The 18561-nt window shown below is 44.6% G+C and overlaps 1 protein-coding gene across 3 annotated transcripts in view; it reads left to right on the forward strand.

Annotated features, from left to right (window-relative positions):
• Positions 1 to 18561, forward strand: part of nexmifb (neurite extension and migration factor b) — a 48569-nt gene that overhangs the window by 19486 nt on the left and 10522 nt on the right. For 2 of the 3 annotated variants that reach the window (XM_029846881.1, XM_029846882.1), the window contains exon 2: positions 17115 to 17245. The exons of the other annotated variant lie outside the window; for it this stretch is intronic. In XM_029846881.1, the coding sequence (XP_029702741.1) occupies positions 17164 to 17245 (82 nt within the window). In that variant the 5' untranslated portion in view covers positions 17115 to 17163. The remainder of the gene's footprint in view (positions 1 to 17114; positions 17246 to 18561) is intronic. 3 annotated transcript variants of the gene reach the window in all.

The following is an 18561-nucleotide window of genomic DNA, read 5'->3' on the forward strand; positions in this document are numbered from 1 at the left end:
GACTTTGTGAGTGGGACTATTTTCCACCCATTAAGCTTACAGTGGATCTGACTTCTCATCTATTCTCGACCAAGGAGAGGGGCCCTCATTTATCCACATATTGAGAACGTAACAATTACAGTGCAAATGTTTACAGAAAGATTCTGGAAATGTATCATCAGTATGTGTGACTATAGACAACCCGCGTGAAGAAAAGGAAGCAGAAATGATTGTTGGTGAGCAGTGAATTACTGTAGCAGCAGGGAAGTTCAATCAAATCAGCTCCTCACATCTCATTCTGTAGCAGGCGCTTAACTAAGAAGTCCAAAATGGCGTCTAAATGTGAAGAATATGTGGTATGAGGGGGACGCTTTAGTGAAACAATGATTTTCTTATTCCAAGTGTAATGATGTACAGTGAACGAGAGAGGGGTGCCTTTACAGCTGCCTGAACTTTCATCCTATTTATGTGCCCTGTGTTCTGTCACCACATATCGTTCACTTTGTCTCTTTATGCATTTGGATCCCCATTAGACTATTGCTATTCTCTCTTAGCCTTCTAGAAAATATATATGGTTGCAAAACAATCAGCACTTACACTACGCACAATTACACAATGACATTATGTTGCACCGCCGTCGCCTTCCTATTGTGTAAAAGCAATTGCCTATTTTGCTTTAGTGCTTCGCATGATTGCACCTCTGTTTTCCTCATAGAAAATCTCTTTGTTTTGGAATATGTTTTTTTTTTTTATATATAATCAATTCAACATTTGCACTTTCAGTAAAAAAACAAAATCATCTTTTTCTTGTCTTAGAGACAACCAAAAAGTGTCCTTTTTCCTTTCACGTACTTAGCACTGGTCGGTGTATTTCTTTGGAGACACATCTTTGTCCACACCTTAACTTACAAATGACAGAATTTGCTGATGCAGATTTCTGTCCCAATGCAGGTTTGAAAAAAACAGCTGAATGACTCCATCATTCCAGAAACCACCATTATGTCTGGAATAGCACGTATGACCAATGTCTCGTGGGAGGAGTTAGAGTTGTTTGTGCAAGTCTTTGCATGTGTGCGGGAATACACAAGAAACGCCACAGGCTGCACGTCCCACATTTTGTGGATGTGTTATGTAAAAGCCATCAGAGTCTGGACCTGGGAATTCCCGCTCCACGCCTGTGATGATGTTCTTCGGTTGGTACTGAAGCTCTGGCCAGCAGCTCACACCCAGACATCCCCCCCGCCCCCCCGGTCTCTCCAGGCAACAGGAGATAATGAGGGGTAGGTCTCCTCCACATGTGCTGAATTTGATCTCGATCCCAGACGCAACTTTACTCTGCAGCACTCGCGTGTCTGACTCACACAGCAGTCAAACTCCATTTGTATTAACCCAGGCTGGCAATATCAAATCAGACCGTTCGACTTGAAAGAACCTGAAACAACAACAACGTCCACATTCAAATAAGTTATCTACAAATGATGTTTGCGCATGATTGCCTGATGGAAACAGGCAGTCATTCCGTATGAATTCCTCTCAGGTAACTATTTCCCAATGCGTTTATCTCTTTAAGCTCAAATAAACAGTTGTATCTGGGTAATGAATTTCCCCTTTGACATCTTCTTAACATATTCATATAAAATAGACTGCCAGCAGCAGAGGCCGTATTTTAATATCACTGTTGTGATGGCCCAACACAGGCTGGACGCCTTTTATCGATGCGGCGTATGTTGCCGTCAGACTGACAGTGCTATTGTAGCTCGCATTCTCGTTGAACAACTAAATGTCAGTATTGGTAGGAGGCAGGCCTGATGCGTGCTATAACCCAGTGAAATTATACTTGTGGAAAGATAGACAGCAGAGCAACACGCATAAATGATAGTAATAAATTATTAGTAATAGGTTTGCCTGTCTCAGCGCAAGATTATACAAGATTAGACCAGATTATTGGCTCTGTAGGATATGCATAATTGCAAGAATCCTATTTATTTGACACAATGTGATGTTGATGGAACAGAAAGGAATAGTTCTGCAGAGCTGCAGAACCATGACAGTCACCAGTGCACGTGTGCTTCACTGAATGTTTATTAGTCTCTCCCTCCCCTGCAGAACTTTGCATGGTCTGATGGGTCCTGCGCTGTTTTTGCGTTGCATTACAAATAGTGTCGTGACAGTTTTCATATTTCATCTTTTTTTTTTTTTTTTTTTTGTATTTCTATTTCAAAGTGACCAACATGAACCCTGAACATTTACAGCACGGATGAGATAATTGTAGTATCCCTGAAATCTGATCTCATCTCATAATAAAGATGATGTAAGAGATGCTACAGAGCGGCAATTACCCACTGCCCCACATTCGAGCATAATACCAGCAATAACAGCTAAATGCCTGCATACATTATACAAGACCGGCAGCAGGAAATCTCTTTGCGAGGCCTAATGACAAATAACATCAGAGTGAAAAAGACGTGAGCCCCCTCGTTGAATTTCTGTGCCCTGGGTGGTTGTTTTTTTTTAGGGCTCATTAACACCGGTGCTGTTCTGATGGAAGAAGTGGGATGTGAGAGTGCGTCTGTGCGGCTGCTGCTGAGGCAGCGTCTGTGAATGGCTGCCCTGGGCTTTCAGCAGAACAAGGCGCAGCGCGAGCTGAAGCAAGCAGCTCTCGAGAAACAGCAACACTCGGTTATTCAGCCCTTGGCCTGTGCTCCAGAACATTGTGTATACATCTGTAATCTTACCCACCCCCTGGGCTCTCTCAGACCCCACCCCCACCCCAACACCAGCACCTTGCTCTTTCCTGCCCCCCCCCCCCCCCCACACACACACACACACACACACTTCCTGCTTCACCTATGTGCGGCATTGTGTGATTTTTCTTTACACAAAATGTAGTCAAGCAAATACGTGCCCACGCACTCCACTTTGACGGCTATCACATGCGCGGCAGCGGCCTTGAAGATACGCCCGTGTGTGTGGATCATGCGGTTTTAATGTGTGGGTGACACGACACATGCACAGTTAATATCTTAATCTGCAAAATTAAAATAAAAAAAAACAACAAAGCGCCCGTGTGCTTTCCCTCCCCTCCCATAGGATCCTCTGTCCTCTCCTCTTCTCAGCTCCTCGGTCCAGAAATTGTGCGTGCACACATCAGAGCATGGTTTCTAGCCCTACGTGTGTGCGTGTGTGTGTGTGTGTGTGTGTGTGTGTGTTCAAATATACATGGGGGCTGCGTGAATGCGATCCCGTCCTGGGCGGCCGAGCGGCTGCGAGCTGTGTCATGCGTCAGCTGCGTGCAGATGAGCCTCTGCCTCTGTCACTGAGACGTGCTCCTCTCCCTCCCTGCCTCCAGCTCGGCTTCATCCGCTGTATTAAGGCATTCGCACAGCGTCTCTGGTGCCTCTGCTGTTTTGCTGCACCACTACATTGCAGTCCAAGTGTAAACGCCTGCTGTTGTCTCAGCGAATACATGCTCTCTGACATGTATTGATTTCACTTCAGCTGCACAAGGTGATGTGCTTGTAGGACAAAGGATATAAATGTGATGTGATCATTTGTATTATTCTGCCATCACCTGCTTGTTAATGTGTGCTGCTGTTTCCTTGGGGACTGCAGAGACTATGAAATTGCACAGATGCCACCCCCCCCCCACCCCACCCCATATGTCTTTATTGTTTTTATTGCATTACCAATCAATCATCATCTGGCTAAATTGCTTTATATTTTTTTCATTTCGATACATACCAAGTGTTAATTGCTCTGATTTTAGCATTATTGTGTTTGTTTCTAATGGAAGGCATTATAAAATGTCTTTCAAGCTCCTGCGGAGTTCAAAACAACAGCCACGTATTTTTCCCCTCGCATCTATTTGAATTTGAATGCTGTGCTTTTAGCACCAGGGTTGTTTGATTATCCACAGACAGGGAGCTGTGCTGGATTCCATTCCTTTCATCATGTTTAACCAGTGTGAGCTGGCTCCCCTGTCGCATTTTACGAGAGGTGATTTCGGTGCCTCTCCCTTATGCAGATGATTTTGGCTGCCTCTCCCCAATCTAACCTTTAAGAGCTGGATATTGCATTTGACAAGAGGGCTAACCCTGTTGCCTCCGCTCTCAGCAGGTGGTCTTCCTGGCTGCTTCACCTGGCTGGGCTACTTAGGCCATATGCTAATGTGAGTTACACTCAATGAAAGGCTGGATGCCGGATCCGTCTACAGGTGACGGAGGCTCAATTTTACACCAGGCTGGATATTTCAGACTGTTCGGGGGGATGTTGGTGTTGGCTAACAATATCCCTCTGATTTCAATATTAGATATCAGCTATTCATATTTGGAATGTATTAATTTACATAAATAAATTTCAGGTTAATTTAGGGTCTGTATGTGTGATCTTGTGTTGTCATGTACAGTATTTCGCCCATGCCACTGATAAATATTCATGTTTTTTTTACTATTGGGGTCTCCATGTCTATCTAATATGGTTAGATTCCCAGTTCCTTCATGCCACCAAGTTGCTGTTTGATAATGAAAACCATTGACGGGTATTTTTTTTGTTTCTGCTCTGCCAAAGCTGTGGCTACACAGAGATGCAGACGGCACTGTTTACTGCAGCGTATGAATACAAGGTTGGGTTTTGCGCTCTATTCAGGTACAAATGTTAGAAATGGTCATATGCTGAGACAAAGGACAGCACATTGCATTCAGACCTTGAATATTCAGCACAACCCCGCAACTTTATGTAATGATCTTCGAACGTTCATGATAGACGTGTATAAATCATCCAAAGGGCATTTTCACGCCAGTGGTGTAATGAATAAAACCCTATATTCAAAACAGCAAGAGTCCTGTCTTACATGAGGCAAAGCGCTCTGTTTCTGACTAAAGTCACCTCTTCACTGCGAAACCAGCCAGGGAGAGCAGCACCGAAACCAAGACAACAAGCCGGGGACATCATGCTGCAGCCGCATTTGTTTGCGAGTGGCGAAGTTGTTTGCGAGTTTTTTACACTTGTGAATATGGTTTAGTTTTGTGCTTCGTGTCCTGACTGTGAACACGGACACTTGTGCTATTTTTGCACGTTCACGTGCACATTTGTTAGTATCATCGAAGACACAATGTTTGCTGCAAAAAGGAAAAAAAAAAAAAATCAAGCCAAACCCAAATCTGTGTAATTCTTGCAGGGCTGATATGAGCAGAGCTTAGCCTGGCTGATTGTTTCACCTTAATGCTGCATCGCTCTGCCGCTCACATGTTCCGCCTTCGTCTGTTTAAATGTATGCATGGAGCTGGAAATCCCAGCTGCTGGCAGGTTCTCTGCTGCTGCAGTGCTCTCTGCTGTGGTAAGCCGTTATCTGATTGTTATTGTTCTTTTTTCTTAAGCTGGCAAACACTATAAAGATAGCACAAAGAGTAGGTAAGGCAAGTCTGGTCAACTCGATTGGCTAATAACACACAGGCACCATTTGTCTCTCTTCTGTCTGTGCTGAAACAGATAGAGTAACTGTGTGGAATAAAGGAGATGCTCCACTCTCTATCACACTCCATCAGCATTATTTTCCAGGCCTGCCAGTTGCTTTGTACAGCACCTCTCCCTGCCAAGTAGGCGACTGGCGTTCGACCAGGGGCTAGTGACAACAGGCTACAGTGGGAAGCAAGGAGAGCTGTGCACGAGCCAAGTCTATTCATTTCCCGAGGCCGCCGACTGAAGCACAGAACTCGATCTGCTCTCGCTGAGGAGAACGCGGATCTTTAAGGATTTGTTTTATGGTATTGCGCTCGACGTTGGAAACGATCATAAACTCGGTCTGTCTGCCTCGGCGTGACAGCACAAACGCTGGGAAGTGGCGGCGCCATGCTAACAGGTTTCTGACGGCTGTGAATGTCCAGATTTGCTGACTTGTACCGTAGTGAGTGCACGATAAGTGTTGTACATACGGAGGTGAATCACATGTGCCGGAGAGCCTATAATAAATGGATCATTTGTTTGTAGTCCCCAGCCACACTCCAGAACTCACTTTCCAGCCTGTGGAAACATCAGCACATGGGGGTTGGAGGCAGAAAAGTAATTTTTTTCCCCACTGTGTGTCACAGATGGTGGGAAAGCCTTTGTAATGCTAATATAATATCACACTGTGTCGGCCTAGCACTGCAGTTTCCTCTGTGTGCCAAGCAGCCTGACTGTGGAGTGATTTACCCCTCTGTGGAGAAAAAGACCTCCCTCGGTTTTCCCTGAATGGCTGTGTGGTCGGCCGGTCTTGCTGCCCGGCCTGCTGCGACCGGTCCCGCCTTTACATTATTGATTCCATGGTGCATCCAGTGTTTTGTGCTGTTAATTAACTCGGCCTCTGAGTGCTTTTCGCATTGTCTGAGCTTATTAAAACTGATTATACAAAGGGAGATGGGGCTGTTAAAAACCTCAGGACAGAGCGACTTGGATGAGGCTGACAGCACTTGAAACTGCACATTTAGAGACGGCAGTGCAGCTCATGGGTCATGGTGGAATGAGAAATTAGGACAGATATGGAAACACAGTAACACCACCTCCGAGGATTCAGATATCTTTGTGTTTCAGTCATGCCTGATTCACTCCGAGACGCAATCATTGTGAAGGTGGTACGATCTAGTTCTCTTTGAGACCTTAGAATTTAGTAAGTACTTATTTTATTTGTTTAGTGCGGGATCATAGTGGGTAATAAATGTATTAGAAATTAGTGCAAAAATAAAAATGATCCCTAATTTTAAAAAAGTACCAAAATGAAATGTTTTTCTTACGCAAAGCTGGTCTCACGATCGAACAATAAAAAAGTAATATTATCAATAACACGCCACCTCCCAACAAACAGGCCAATCAGAGGCCACTTCCTTCTGCGTGAGCCAATGTCATCGCGCCTCCTTGAGTCAGCTGCCACAGAGGAGGAGACAGAGACACTGATGTCTCTCTCCAGCAGCGCCACGTCATGTTGTCTATTCGATTTCCAGCCCTCATCTCTGGTATTTGAATCACAAGGGGGAGCGTTTCATATCCTTGCTGGGAGAAGAAGGGTGATCTTGTCTATCTGAAAGAACATGCTGGATTAAGGGGGTTATTTCCCCAGAGGGGGGATATGAGAGTGAGTGTCACTCACAGAGCACTCAGCCTCGTTCCCCTTCCGCAGGTTGTCAGGGACCCAGCTTTGACTTTTCCTCCTTCCTCTCCTTCATCATGCTTTTCCTCTCCTCATCTTCTCCTTTCTCTGGCTTCTGCCACTTCTTCATCAAAGCTACCATCTCGTCACGCTTCCTTCCTCCTTCTATTGCTCCTGTAGTGCCGCCCTACAGGGAATGGAGAATTGCGTGGTTCGGAGGATGGTTGTTATTCCAATCACACCCCTGATGCAGTGAGGGTCCAGTAAAGTACAGAATAATTGGCAGGTTCCACCAGCTTCAGGCAGGCTTTCTATTCCTGTGTGTGTGTGTGTGTGTGCGTGTGTGTGTGTGTGTGTGTGTGTGTGTGGCATTGATGAGAAAGAGGCTGCTGAGGCTGCATTCGGAGGTCATTTCATTAATTACTGCTCTTGTTTTATGTACTGTGCGTGTTCTCACATTTGGTGTGTGAGTGATGACATGAACACGCTGAGTGACCCTTTGCAAATAAAAAAAATGCAAATTTTTGGTTTCAATTATTTAAATTAACCAGCTGAAAAAATATTGGACGGTTGTTCGATAGCTCCCTCCGTCCCTCAATATTACATTTCTATCAGTCATTTGAAGGTAACTCTAGGAAATATGTGTATGGAATGAGAAAGTGGGAAAGGATCGTGAGCGCCCCCTGTCGGCCGACTGCAGTAGCACAACAAGAACCTTCCCCCGTCCAAATCACAGAAACAAACCGAAACGCTCTAAATCGTTTTTTCCCCAACCAAAAAGATGTTTTCATTTCTCATAGGTGCTTCTGAACAATTTGGACATCTGGAATCATGGGGAACTCCAAGTTTTGTGAGGTCATAACCGACCAATTCTGCTAAATGTTCAAGTGGATGGTGTTGCAATGTGAAGTGTGACCCACAAATGATTAGGCTTGGTGTGTTGAAAAGGTTGGAGTTCAAATGGCCATTCGAAAAAATCACCATAACTATTGGAGAACTACCTACAACAGATAGAATCTGCTGGAACACTGAAAATGATGGTCTGCCCCCCCCCACCCCCAAGGTCTGAAACCTCAACCCCATCCAGCAAATTTGTTGGCCAGATAGAAGACCCAGCATACAGCGTACCGACGGAAAAATCGGTTCCCAAATAGCAGCAATAGCGAGGCGTCATCACTCTGTTGCGTTGTTGGGTGTAAGATGTCACAGCAGAAATGTTCCACTTTTTAATTGGGGGGGTCCATGAGTGACCACGCTGCAGGGCGTCTTTGTGGCACTTTGCTCTTATTCTGTCTGACAAAAGATGGAGCGTTTGTTTCTGTTTGGAGGCAGGAAAGCCTGAAACCAGCCGGTTCACAATGTTGCTGTCCGCTGTAAAAGAGATTTGGCTTTTTCTGAGACAACAGATTAATGGCGCTGTTGGAGCAGATTCTTTGGTAAACACACACACACACACACACACACACACACACACACACACCTAATTAACCGAGGGTCATTGCGGGTCAAGGGGCAGAGGTTGCGGGTCACACGGGTTCGCCTCCTGCCTTCTGACTGATGGGACTCCGGGGGTGACTGCTGATACACATCATTGGATTCATGCGGGTCAGTTAATAAAGCATGTGGGGAACCGAGCTGTAGACAAGCATCCAGGAGAATAAACTAGTGCTATCTTCTGGCAAACACACTGACCCCCAGACTTAATGGAACATGTCTCCCCTCCACACACTGCTGCATTGATTAGCCATCGATAGCAGGTGTATTCTACACTGATTGCTAGTGCAAATCTTCTTTTTTGGCCACCATATGTGTGCTGGGCCCGTCTGTTCTCACAGCGGTTCAATTAACTAGGTACAATATATAAATGTGTCATTTCAAATGCTGCTACTTTTTTCTTTTTTTCTAAGGTGTGAGTGGCTACCATGGAGACCAAGAACCACAGCGACCACCATCACTGCTTGTTCTGACACCGTGCCTTTTTGATCCAACCTCACCTTTTAAGGGCTTCTCATTATGAAAGGCTTTTTGTGACACTTACAAAAGCAGACATGTACTGCCTGCACAAGTGCACGCAGTAAATACGTAACATACACTGGATAACTCAAAGGCACTCACAAAAACTCCCCGCTTAATACAGGAGCACAGCCAAGTGCCGTAGCAGGGTAAAAAGCAGACATACAGAGCCATGAGGCACAGACGGTGTGTTGAGCAACACAAAGCAGTGGCCCTGAAAATGACGTTAATGTCAGTTATTCTGCAGCTAATGCGGGTAAGGTGGAACAAAGCTTCAATAATAAAAACTATTGATCAGTTCCAGCTCTAATGGGTCTGACAGGAGTTGTTGTGGGAGCGTAAGCCTGCGGGGTGTCACCGTATCAGCGGCCATGGTGTTGGTGCAGGGGCCCCCAGACTCAGATTCAGCACAGCCTGACTGTAACAGCGCGCAAAAATATGATAATTGTGTTTCTGATGGAGGGTGTCGATGATTATAAAGTGAGATGTGTGCGTGCGCGCTTGTGTGTGTGTGTGCTTTGTATGTGTCTCTGGAGTTGAAAGGTTGGTCATTGGCAGTTCTCAGCTCTGTGTTGTTGGGTGCATCTTTCTGTATTTGTGGACAGTTACTCATACATCAGCATCTTTTTAGCTCTAGCGAGTGGGTGAACCGCGCACTTAACGAATGTGTGTTGCGCTGCGGACATGATCGTGCGAGTGCGTGAGTGTGTGCGCACGTGTCTGCGCAGCCTCATTAAATCTGCAGTTGTTTCCAAAGACTGACCCAGACCAAGAGCAGTGGGTGGACAAAACACATATTTGCACAGAAATCTGGATTGCAGAAGTTTATTGTCTGCTGCGCGTGTTTTTTGATATTTTTACACGTGTGTGAATACGTTGACGATATTTTGATAATACATTTTCCAATTATTTGTTGGAATATATAAGATATATGATACACTCAGCGCTCTCACACTGTACTGTGTGTGCTCGTGTGGGATGACTCCTTACATCATTATTATACATTTCGATCATTTTTTCATGAATATCTCTGATAATTCCATCTGTGAACTGCTGCATTGCCACAAGAGTGGGTGGGAAATAGTCTGAAAAGATGCAGATGTTGATGCGCTAATGTCAGCATTTATAGCATGAACTATTGAACTATTTGATTAACTCAAGCTACCATAAGGTGAATATGACTTCAGAACCTTCTTACCTGGGCTTTGCCTCACGCCAGGCATGCAGATGCCTTCATTTTGCTGTGGAACCCATCGAAATGGGTCAGAACTCTGAGCACTAGCAAATTCCACAGGTGAACATGGGAGAACGCTGTTTGCATATGTTAGCGTGGACGCTAACGCCGCCTCCGTCTCATTAGCAGCAGGGCTGAGGCCCAGAGCTGCTTCTTGCTCAGGTGGGACAACTGATGAGGCCTGACTATGTGACCTTTAACAACCTAATCAACTTTTAACACCTTGCCTACCTCCTGCTTTATTGCCATTCTTCCTCGTGTCACTCACAGGAAAGGGCTGATCCCCAGTTAGACTGTTTTTTAAAAAAAAAAAAGATTTAATCAGAAGCTTTGTTTTAACTGATTGTCTGAGGACAGATGAATGAAGCACGATTGTCTACAGAGACACTCACTCACACACATACACACACACACACACACACACACACACACACACACACACACACACACATAGGCAGCAGAAACAGTCTCTGGAGGCATGTAGTGATTCACACTCTTGACCTCCCCTCTGCTTGTTTCTCCTCCTCCTTTCTTCCTCCTCATCACTCTCTCTTCCTCTCTGTGCAGTTCAAGTGCTCAGTTTGCACAAACGATAAACAGAAACGCGAACACTGTACTTTACAACTGATTTCTTTATGTCTTCCAATGAAATACGGGAATGAGTTAATGTTCTCATCTTCAGTCATCCAGTCCACAGCATGAGCATGCCCCCCCCCCCCCCCCCCCTTCACACACACACACACATAAAGGTGGACTACAACCCAGTGCAAACTCACATTTCAGCCTCAGCTTCAGTGTGAAACACTGCAGCACAACACAACTTATCACAAATGGGACATTTGGGTGAAAGTGAGACTGGATTTCAACTCAAGACTCCTTCAGCCCAGATGCTCAGACCTTTGTGCTGTTTCCCACCACCTTCCTGTCACCTTCTGCTGTCAGCCACTAATTTCCAAAGTTGATTTTACAGCGAGGAACTCTGGAGAATTATGGAAAATGCCGTTTTAACGAGATCAAAATTGTGTGGCGTGCTGCGTTTGAAACGAGTGCTTGCCTGATGTGAGATTTCCAGTGAGAATATTTGCCGTTGCTGTCATTTGGTGAACAACAGTGCCTCTGTTCCCATAAACTGGCAATGAAGTTCTGCTTTTTAAACTTTAAATGGTTGATATATCTGCACACAAGACACGTCCTCAACAACTGAGGGTAGACACATGAGAGACAAAAACATGACATGAAGAGGCGCGCGTCTCTAAGGCGAGGCTGCCGTGAGCCTTTGATTGTTACAGTGATTCTGCAGGTTGTGCTGCTGATAAGGATCCACTGTGATCCTGATTCATAATCGGTCTCCGCCTATCAGAATCGTGCGGCCTCTTCCGCTGCTTGTGATTGACAGTTGCTATCTGGCGCAGATATCAGATATCTGATGTCATCTGTGACCATGTCGGGGATTTTTGGTGCTGTTGCTTGATCTGGTATCTCAGCCTGGAGCATGGAGACGTGCCACAGAATTAAGGTACCAGTAAGCAACTTTTTTATTTATCCCCTGTAATTTTCCTCACTGCCTGTCGATGAAAATGATGATAGGTGTGAGCGTTGGGGGTGAAGGAGGTTACACGGATACAATCATTGAGACATTCCAGCTGCAGAGCTGCAGAACACGGCCCTGGAAGTTCACACTCTGGGACTGGGAATCCTGTAACAGCTGTCAGGGACTCACCCATCCCCATCCCTAATCTCCAACCCTGACAGGAACGTCAGCGTAGGGGGACAATAGATGGCTGTATAAAGTTGACTGTCGTTGTTGGTTTGAGGACACGTTAAAAGAAAGACATTATCATTGTGTTTGTTGTTGTCGTATAGCAGAACAAAAGGATGAGCACATAAAAATATCTGAACACTCAGAAGAATGCTACAGTTCCCAAGAGCAGTATAAGAAGTTACCGTTTTTGTTATCATCACGCTTCCCGACTGTGAGCCTGGCACCGTTCTGCCTCCTGGGTACAGTCTTCTATCACTGAGAATGATTAGCTAAATTTAAGGGACCTGTTCAGTCCAGAAAGTAGTCACTTTAACATCCAAAATAATCTGAGAAATTCGGTCTATCAGGTTTAGTACAAACCAAAAGAATCTATATTATGCCTTTTTGTTGAATAAGCCATGGTAATTTGCCATTTTGCTATCCATCAGTTAATGCAGCCCTTCTTGATGCTCAGAATGGGTCAGAATGTATGCAGCATTGAGAGCGCTTATAGTAGCTCAAAAAATAGACCTTTTCTACAGAAGCAATGTTCTTTTCTCACTCTGTGTCAGATGGACTGTATTATTCAAGGTGGGACTCTGAGACGCCTTGTCTGAGTGCAACAACAAGCCCAGATAATGAGGCAACACTAACTCTATGCTAGTTTCAAACCCTCTTCATCTTTAAATGTTACTTCCCCTCTTCACTTTGTTTAAATTCTCTGGGCTCCGTCCTTTTCTTTATTCTTTTTTCTCTTCTGTAGAAAACAAATTGTTTTTTTGTTGTTTTAGCAATGGTACAGGCGTACCCCTGTGCTGCGGATCACCTCCTGCTTTTTAAATCTTTGCTGTGGCTGACAGAATAACCATCATGAAAAGGTTACACACAACCAGTATAAAGATGTATCCCGTCATTTTTATGGCTACTGAATCAATAGTTATTTAATAAAAATGAGTAAAACCATCCAACCATAATCTAATATTTGCAATTTTACGTCATTTCACTCCTGTAATCAGAATAGGCCGATGCTTTTTCCTTTGCTTTGTATTATTTAACAATCTTAGTGAAAATATATGAGGTCTGATTGGCAAGTAGAAATGAAAAGGGCCCACCTAGGGTGTCCTGGAGTGATTTCTAGTTCTGCCTCCGTCATGTTAGAGGCTCTCTGGAGGCCGAATTTGCCCTCTAGGACGGTTTTAGTCAGGTGCTCAGCAGGAGAGAAGATTTGCTTCCTAGGTTTGGAATTTCTGGCCTTTAAGATAAGATTCAAATGTTCTAATACACAGTGCCGACCCTGGCTAATTAGCTTCCCCAGGCAAAATTTGGCACGGTGCTGCAGTCCTCTCCACCACCAGTGCTCAGTTAAACAGAAAACACGCCCCCCCCCCTTTCTTTTTATTTCAAAGAAAATTAACTCACGTGGTAACTCCAAAGTAACCGAACCCGCTTGCTGCCGTTTCATCTTTGTGCTGCTTTACAGCTGACGTTTGCTTGCATTTTTGTAGCCTCGAGCGATTCGTTTGAGGAGGAGTTTTGAATTGATCTGTGTTGTGATGAAATTCATTACAAGTGGAGATGTGTGTTATCTGACTCGGCGTGAGCGCGAATGTCCTCTGCCGCCGCACATATTGACACCGCCTTCACGACATTTTGGCTAACAGCAAGAAAATACCACATGACTGCGGCCACTCTGTGGCGATAGTCTTGACTCTTAAGGACAGGCCGTCAGCTCACTCTGTTCCACGAAGCGATGGCGCACATTCTGCAGCCCTACTTTTCTTATTGTGCTTTCTTGCAGGCACCATATCAATATGTCACCTGAACCAACCTAAGGGCGCACGGCAAATGCAACTTGTCTAAATTGTGGCGCAGTTGGGGGGCTTGCAGTGGTTAAAACATTCAGTTTCAGTGACAGTAATCAGATTATTAATTTCAGCCTGAATGCAGCTCAGTCGTTCCTCCCTGTCTTGTCTTCGGTCTCCAGGCCGCTAAGATCTTTCAGCATTTCATGGTAGCAAGTGTCGTAGTCGCCGTGACGTCAGCAAATGGCCCCTTCTCCCCCAAAGAGCAGGTGAGGTGTAATGAGCTGAGGAGGACGCTCTATTAAAAGAATATTATTAAGTAGTAATGAATAATCCCTTTGTTGTGGCCTCTTCTGTTATAAAAAAAAAGAGCAGTAATAGTATAATAGTCTTCCAAAGGATAAAAAGATACATGTAATACCTCTCCCCCCTCCCCCAACTATCTACACTGTCTGCTAATATCTGTGAAATATCAGCGCGTATAAAGATGATGAGGGTTTGATTTTTTTTGTATTTAATTACATTTTCCTCAGGAGGTAGTACGAGGGGCAGCTCACTCGGCTCCTATGCAAACGTCCGGTGAACCTGCTCGGTACCTGTGCTGGAAACTGGAGTAGCCATTTTGGTGCTGTCTGTTTGGGTGACTGTTTCCTGCAGTGCCATGCCCTCCTCCAGACCCCCAGTGTTGACACAACGGATCCTTTGTGCTACTGCTGCGTGTTGTGCTGTCGAACGCGGCTCCTCTCCAGGCAGGCCTGCTGCCGGGGCCTCGTCTGAGAGACCCGTAATCAAATCGATGGTAAACGCTCTGAAATAGGGAAGCGGCGAGGAGCTTTCAGGAATTAGATTGCGGTACAGATAAGTTCCACATAGAGCAAGTAAACATGTTCTTATCTTGTTATCTAGCTTTCACATTAACACATGGTGCGTGGAGGAGGTAGGAGAGGGTTAGGGAGGATAAATCAAGTCCTAATCTGTCTCTTTGACTTGTCCTGCTGTCTGTTCTTTGTCTCTGTTTCTGCCCCTCACCGCGCAGAGCGCCTGGTGCACACACAGGAACAATAGAGGGGGTCAGCAGTACCAGCCATTTTCCTGCACCTGCTGAATGCTCCTGAGATGAGCGCATGGTGATTACGTGCACTAATGCGCGGTGTTTAAAAAGCGGTTTCCTGCAGCAGGGTACCCGTGATGGTGCCCTCTGTGAAGTATTAATGATGTGGATGAATGAATCAGGTCGTTGAAAAACCTGTTGACGGCTGCCGGGGCGCGCTACTGAAGCTGCACGCAGACATCAGGCTTAACTGCTGGGCAAATTGGACATGCTTGTTGGCTGGAGCGCCAATTTATGTGCACTCTCTATTGCAGTTAGTCCATCTTCATTATTGAAATGGCCTCTCGTCACGTCTCTGCAGAGTGTTGCAGTCGGTACAGGGGGAGGGGGGAAGAAAATAATCCAGTATAAATAAGCCTGGAAATAAAACTGTTTCAGGTGCTGGAGCTGTGTGAAGAAACACCCCCATGCATGTGCAGCTTCTGCCACTGGAGGCCGCAGCTGTCGTTGCGTGCAAAACCCAGAGGTGTGGGGGGAAATTAGAATATTCACTGTCTAATATATTCAGATGAGCAACGAATTTCTTACATTCCGGCTTCAGATTCGGGAAATGGTGAGAAACTGGTGTTTAGTTCAATGTTACCAGAACATTATCAGGGGAATGAGCCCCAAAATGGCCATAATCTGTATACATGATGACTCACTTGTCTGTTGCACAACTATGATTTTTAGATGCAAAACCCCTAAAAGTATTGAAGCAAAAGCATTCAGTCTGAATTAAAGCACTACCTGACATGGGTTACTATACTTCATTCCATATTTAATGGGGTTTTTGTTACGTTAAATGAAAAAGCTGTGAGTTCTTTCAAAAAAATCAACTACAATTAAAAGGAAAAAGAAGCTTTTTATTTACTCATGTCTTATATCGTTTCTCTACAGCACCTTTAAATCGGTGCAAGCAAAAGTTGCTACGTGGTTAAAAAAGAAAGGGGTGGAAAAACATCTCATTTTTATTTGTGCTGCTTGACGTGGAGGTGGTTTGTATTGACGTGGAATTTTAATTAATCAAGCATGCAACGCGTCCCAGATCTGAAAATAACCACATGCGCCTAAGCCCGAGCTTCAGCGGCGATTCTGACAACCAGAGCCGGTGTTGGTTGAGCAGACCCACGGGGTCCTGGTACCTGCTGCACACATGAGCAGGTGTGATGGCTCATGAGATAATTACCCGCCGAGCTGGTGTGTATGCAAGTGTAAGATGAAGCAGGGGCTCCCGTCAGGTAGCCCTCCCGCTCCGGTCAGTGAACAGCTAATGACAGTTCCGAGCGAGGGATGAAAGAGATGGCAGTTGTTTGCAGTCAGCTGCACACTACCTTTCTCTTATTGTCTGCCGTCTGTCTTAATCTCCCAGGCGCCGTTTTCACACCTCAAGGAGATCATGTTATTAGATTCCCTCCCCTGCTCGTTTGTCATCCCGCAGCCCCGCTCCTCCAGAGAGGAACTGCGGGAGCTGAAGAAAGAAAACAATACAAACAGTCAGGAGGCCACCGCATCAAATGTTCATCATTTACTGGCACAGAGTCGGTTGTAGCGCCATTCTTCTTTAAGAAATCACTGGGGTCGTGTTCTGCTCTCTGCAGAAAAGGATTTTTTTTTTAAAAATTAAAAAGCTTCTCTTCACCCCTACATGTATAAGTTTAAGGTTTATTAATCAGATTTCAAGAGAAATATCTACATTATCTTGGAATAAATGGTTGTTTTTGCTCTTAAAATGTCCTGTTGGGGGTTGGTTTTCACGCCGCTTCGCACAGAAGCAGAAAAGTTAGCTAATTACAAGCAAGACACCCATGTAAGGTTTGCATAGGTTAATAACTCTGATACAAATGTTAACTGAAGCTTAAAATAGGAATGTGTTGCATACAGTTGCCATAGCGATCTTAGCAGTGATTCTTTATGTGCTCTGCCAGTTGGTCTAAATTAATCTTAGTCACGAATCGCTGTGAAGAATGAAGAGTGATCGTTTGTGCCCTGAGAGACTTTGCGGTGCTTTTTTTAAATTGTATTTGAAATCATTTCTCTCATTACTGCACCTTTATATTCGTGGGTGATGTTGTTGTTGTTGTGGGACTAAGGTTATTCCACTCACTCTCTGTCCTGTTTCTTCCGTTCAACAGGTGGGACAGTTGAAATGATGCGTAGGAGGTGAAGCGCTGGGCTGTATTGATGGACGTGTTAACAGACAGCAGTCTCACATTGATCGTGAAGACTTCGGAGCAGGACAATGCAAACGCACTGGAGAACACAGGTGGAGACTCCTCACGTTTGCACCACAGCTCGGACTCACATGTGTCAGCCAGCGATATTTGAAGTTGTTACTAAAAGTTGAGAGCAGTAAAGAACTCGTCAGGATGTATGAAATCTTAAGGACACGATTCATCTCAGAACACTGTTCAAAGTTAGAAAAGGAGGTGATTAGGAAACACCACGGAACCGGCTTCCTTTAATTAGCTCTCTGCATTCAATTTTTAAGCTCTTGAACAAGATAGGGGGATGCTGAGTCCTATTTTAAAACCAAAAGTGAGAAAGAAACATTAAATTTGCCTTTTTAAGCTATCACTAATCCTCTTACCCAGTGCTCCTGCCATGATAGCAACTACCTTCTCTCATAAAAAGGTGCAAATGTAAGAGAAGGTGTAACCACTAATTCTCTTGCACTCATTTACATTCATCAGCATCAGCCAAAGTGGGTGTGTGGATGATTTGTTTTTTTATTACTTTTGATATCTAAAACAAAAACTTGCTGACCACGCTGGTTGAAAACCTTTTATATGAGTAAAATATGAAAGTAGAACTTGAATGATTCTTCTCCCTGAGCATTTTTAATGAAGTGATGGCTGACGCTGGACTCATTAGGGCTGTAAAGACGCATCATTTCTCATCCCGAGACATTCGCATCAAGATTTTATAAGGACGAAACTGTGCACTTAGATGAGTAACTTCATCAACACAAACGCTGCAAAAGAAAACTCATATAAAGGTCAGAAAGGTGTATTTTTGAGATTCACAGTTTCTATGCACTGCTTTGAAAAAGCTTATTGCAAATGACTAAATTACTGAATTCTACTTTCCATGGCAGGTACATGGAGATAAATGATGCTGGTCTTAAATCAGATTACTCAATCAGTACTGGGCTCTTTGGACCAGTTGGACAAAACTAACCAAGCAATCTCACTTTATCTTAAATAAATGAGAAACATTCCATCACATTCCAAATTACATATATATATATATATATATATATATATATATATATATATATATATTACACATATAGCTGTGAAAGCCTCAAATTTGACACAATTATAGCTTGTACACACACCTATTTGTCATGGAGTGTTTCCGACAGTGAAATGGATCCACTCTGGCCCTTGAGACCTGCCCACTCACCCTTTCTTCATGAAGTCCCACGAAAAACTGCCTGAAATCCTGCATCTGCCATGACTCTGTCCTGTCCTCCTGGACCAGAGGTTGCTGATCCTTCAGGGGGGCTTATTCTGTGTCTGTGCTGTTGTCAGGTTCAGCGTGTCAGGGTCCCTGTGACAATCCAGATTATCCCCACCT

Source organism: Takifugu rubripes, chromosome 14 (genome assembly GCF_901000725.2).
Source record: "Takifugu rubripes chromosome 14, fTakRub1.2, whole genome shotgun sequence".
Lineage (NCBI taxonomy): Eukaryota > Metazoa > Chordata > Actinopteri > Tetraodontiformes > Tetraodontidae > Takifugu > Takifugu rubripes.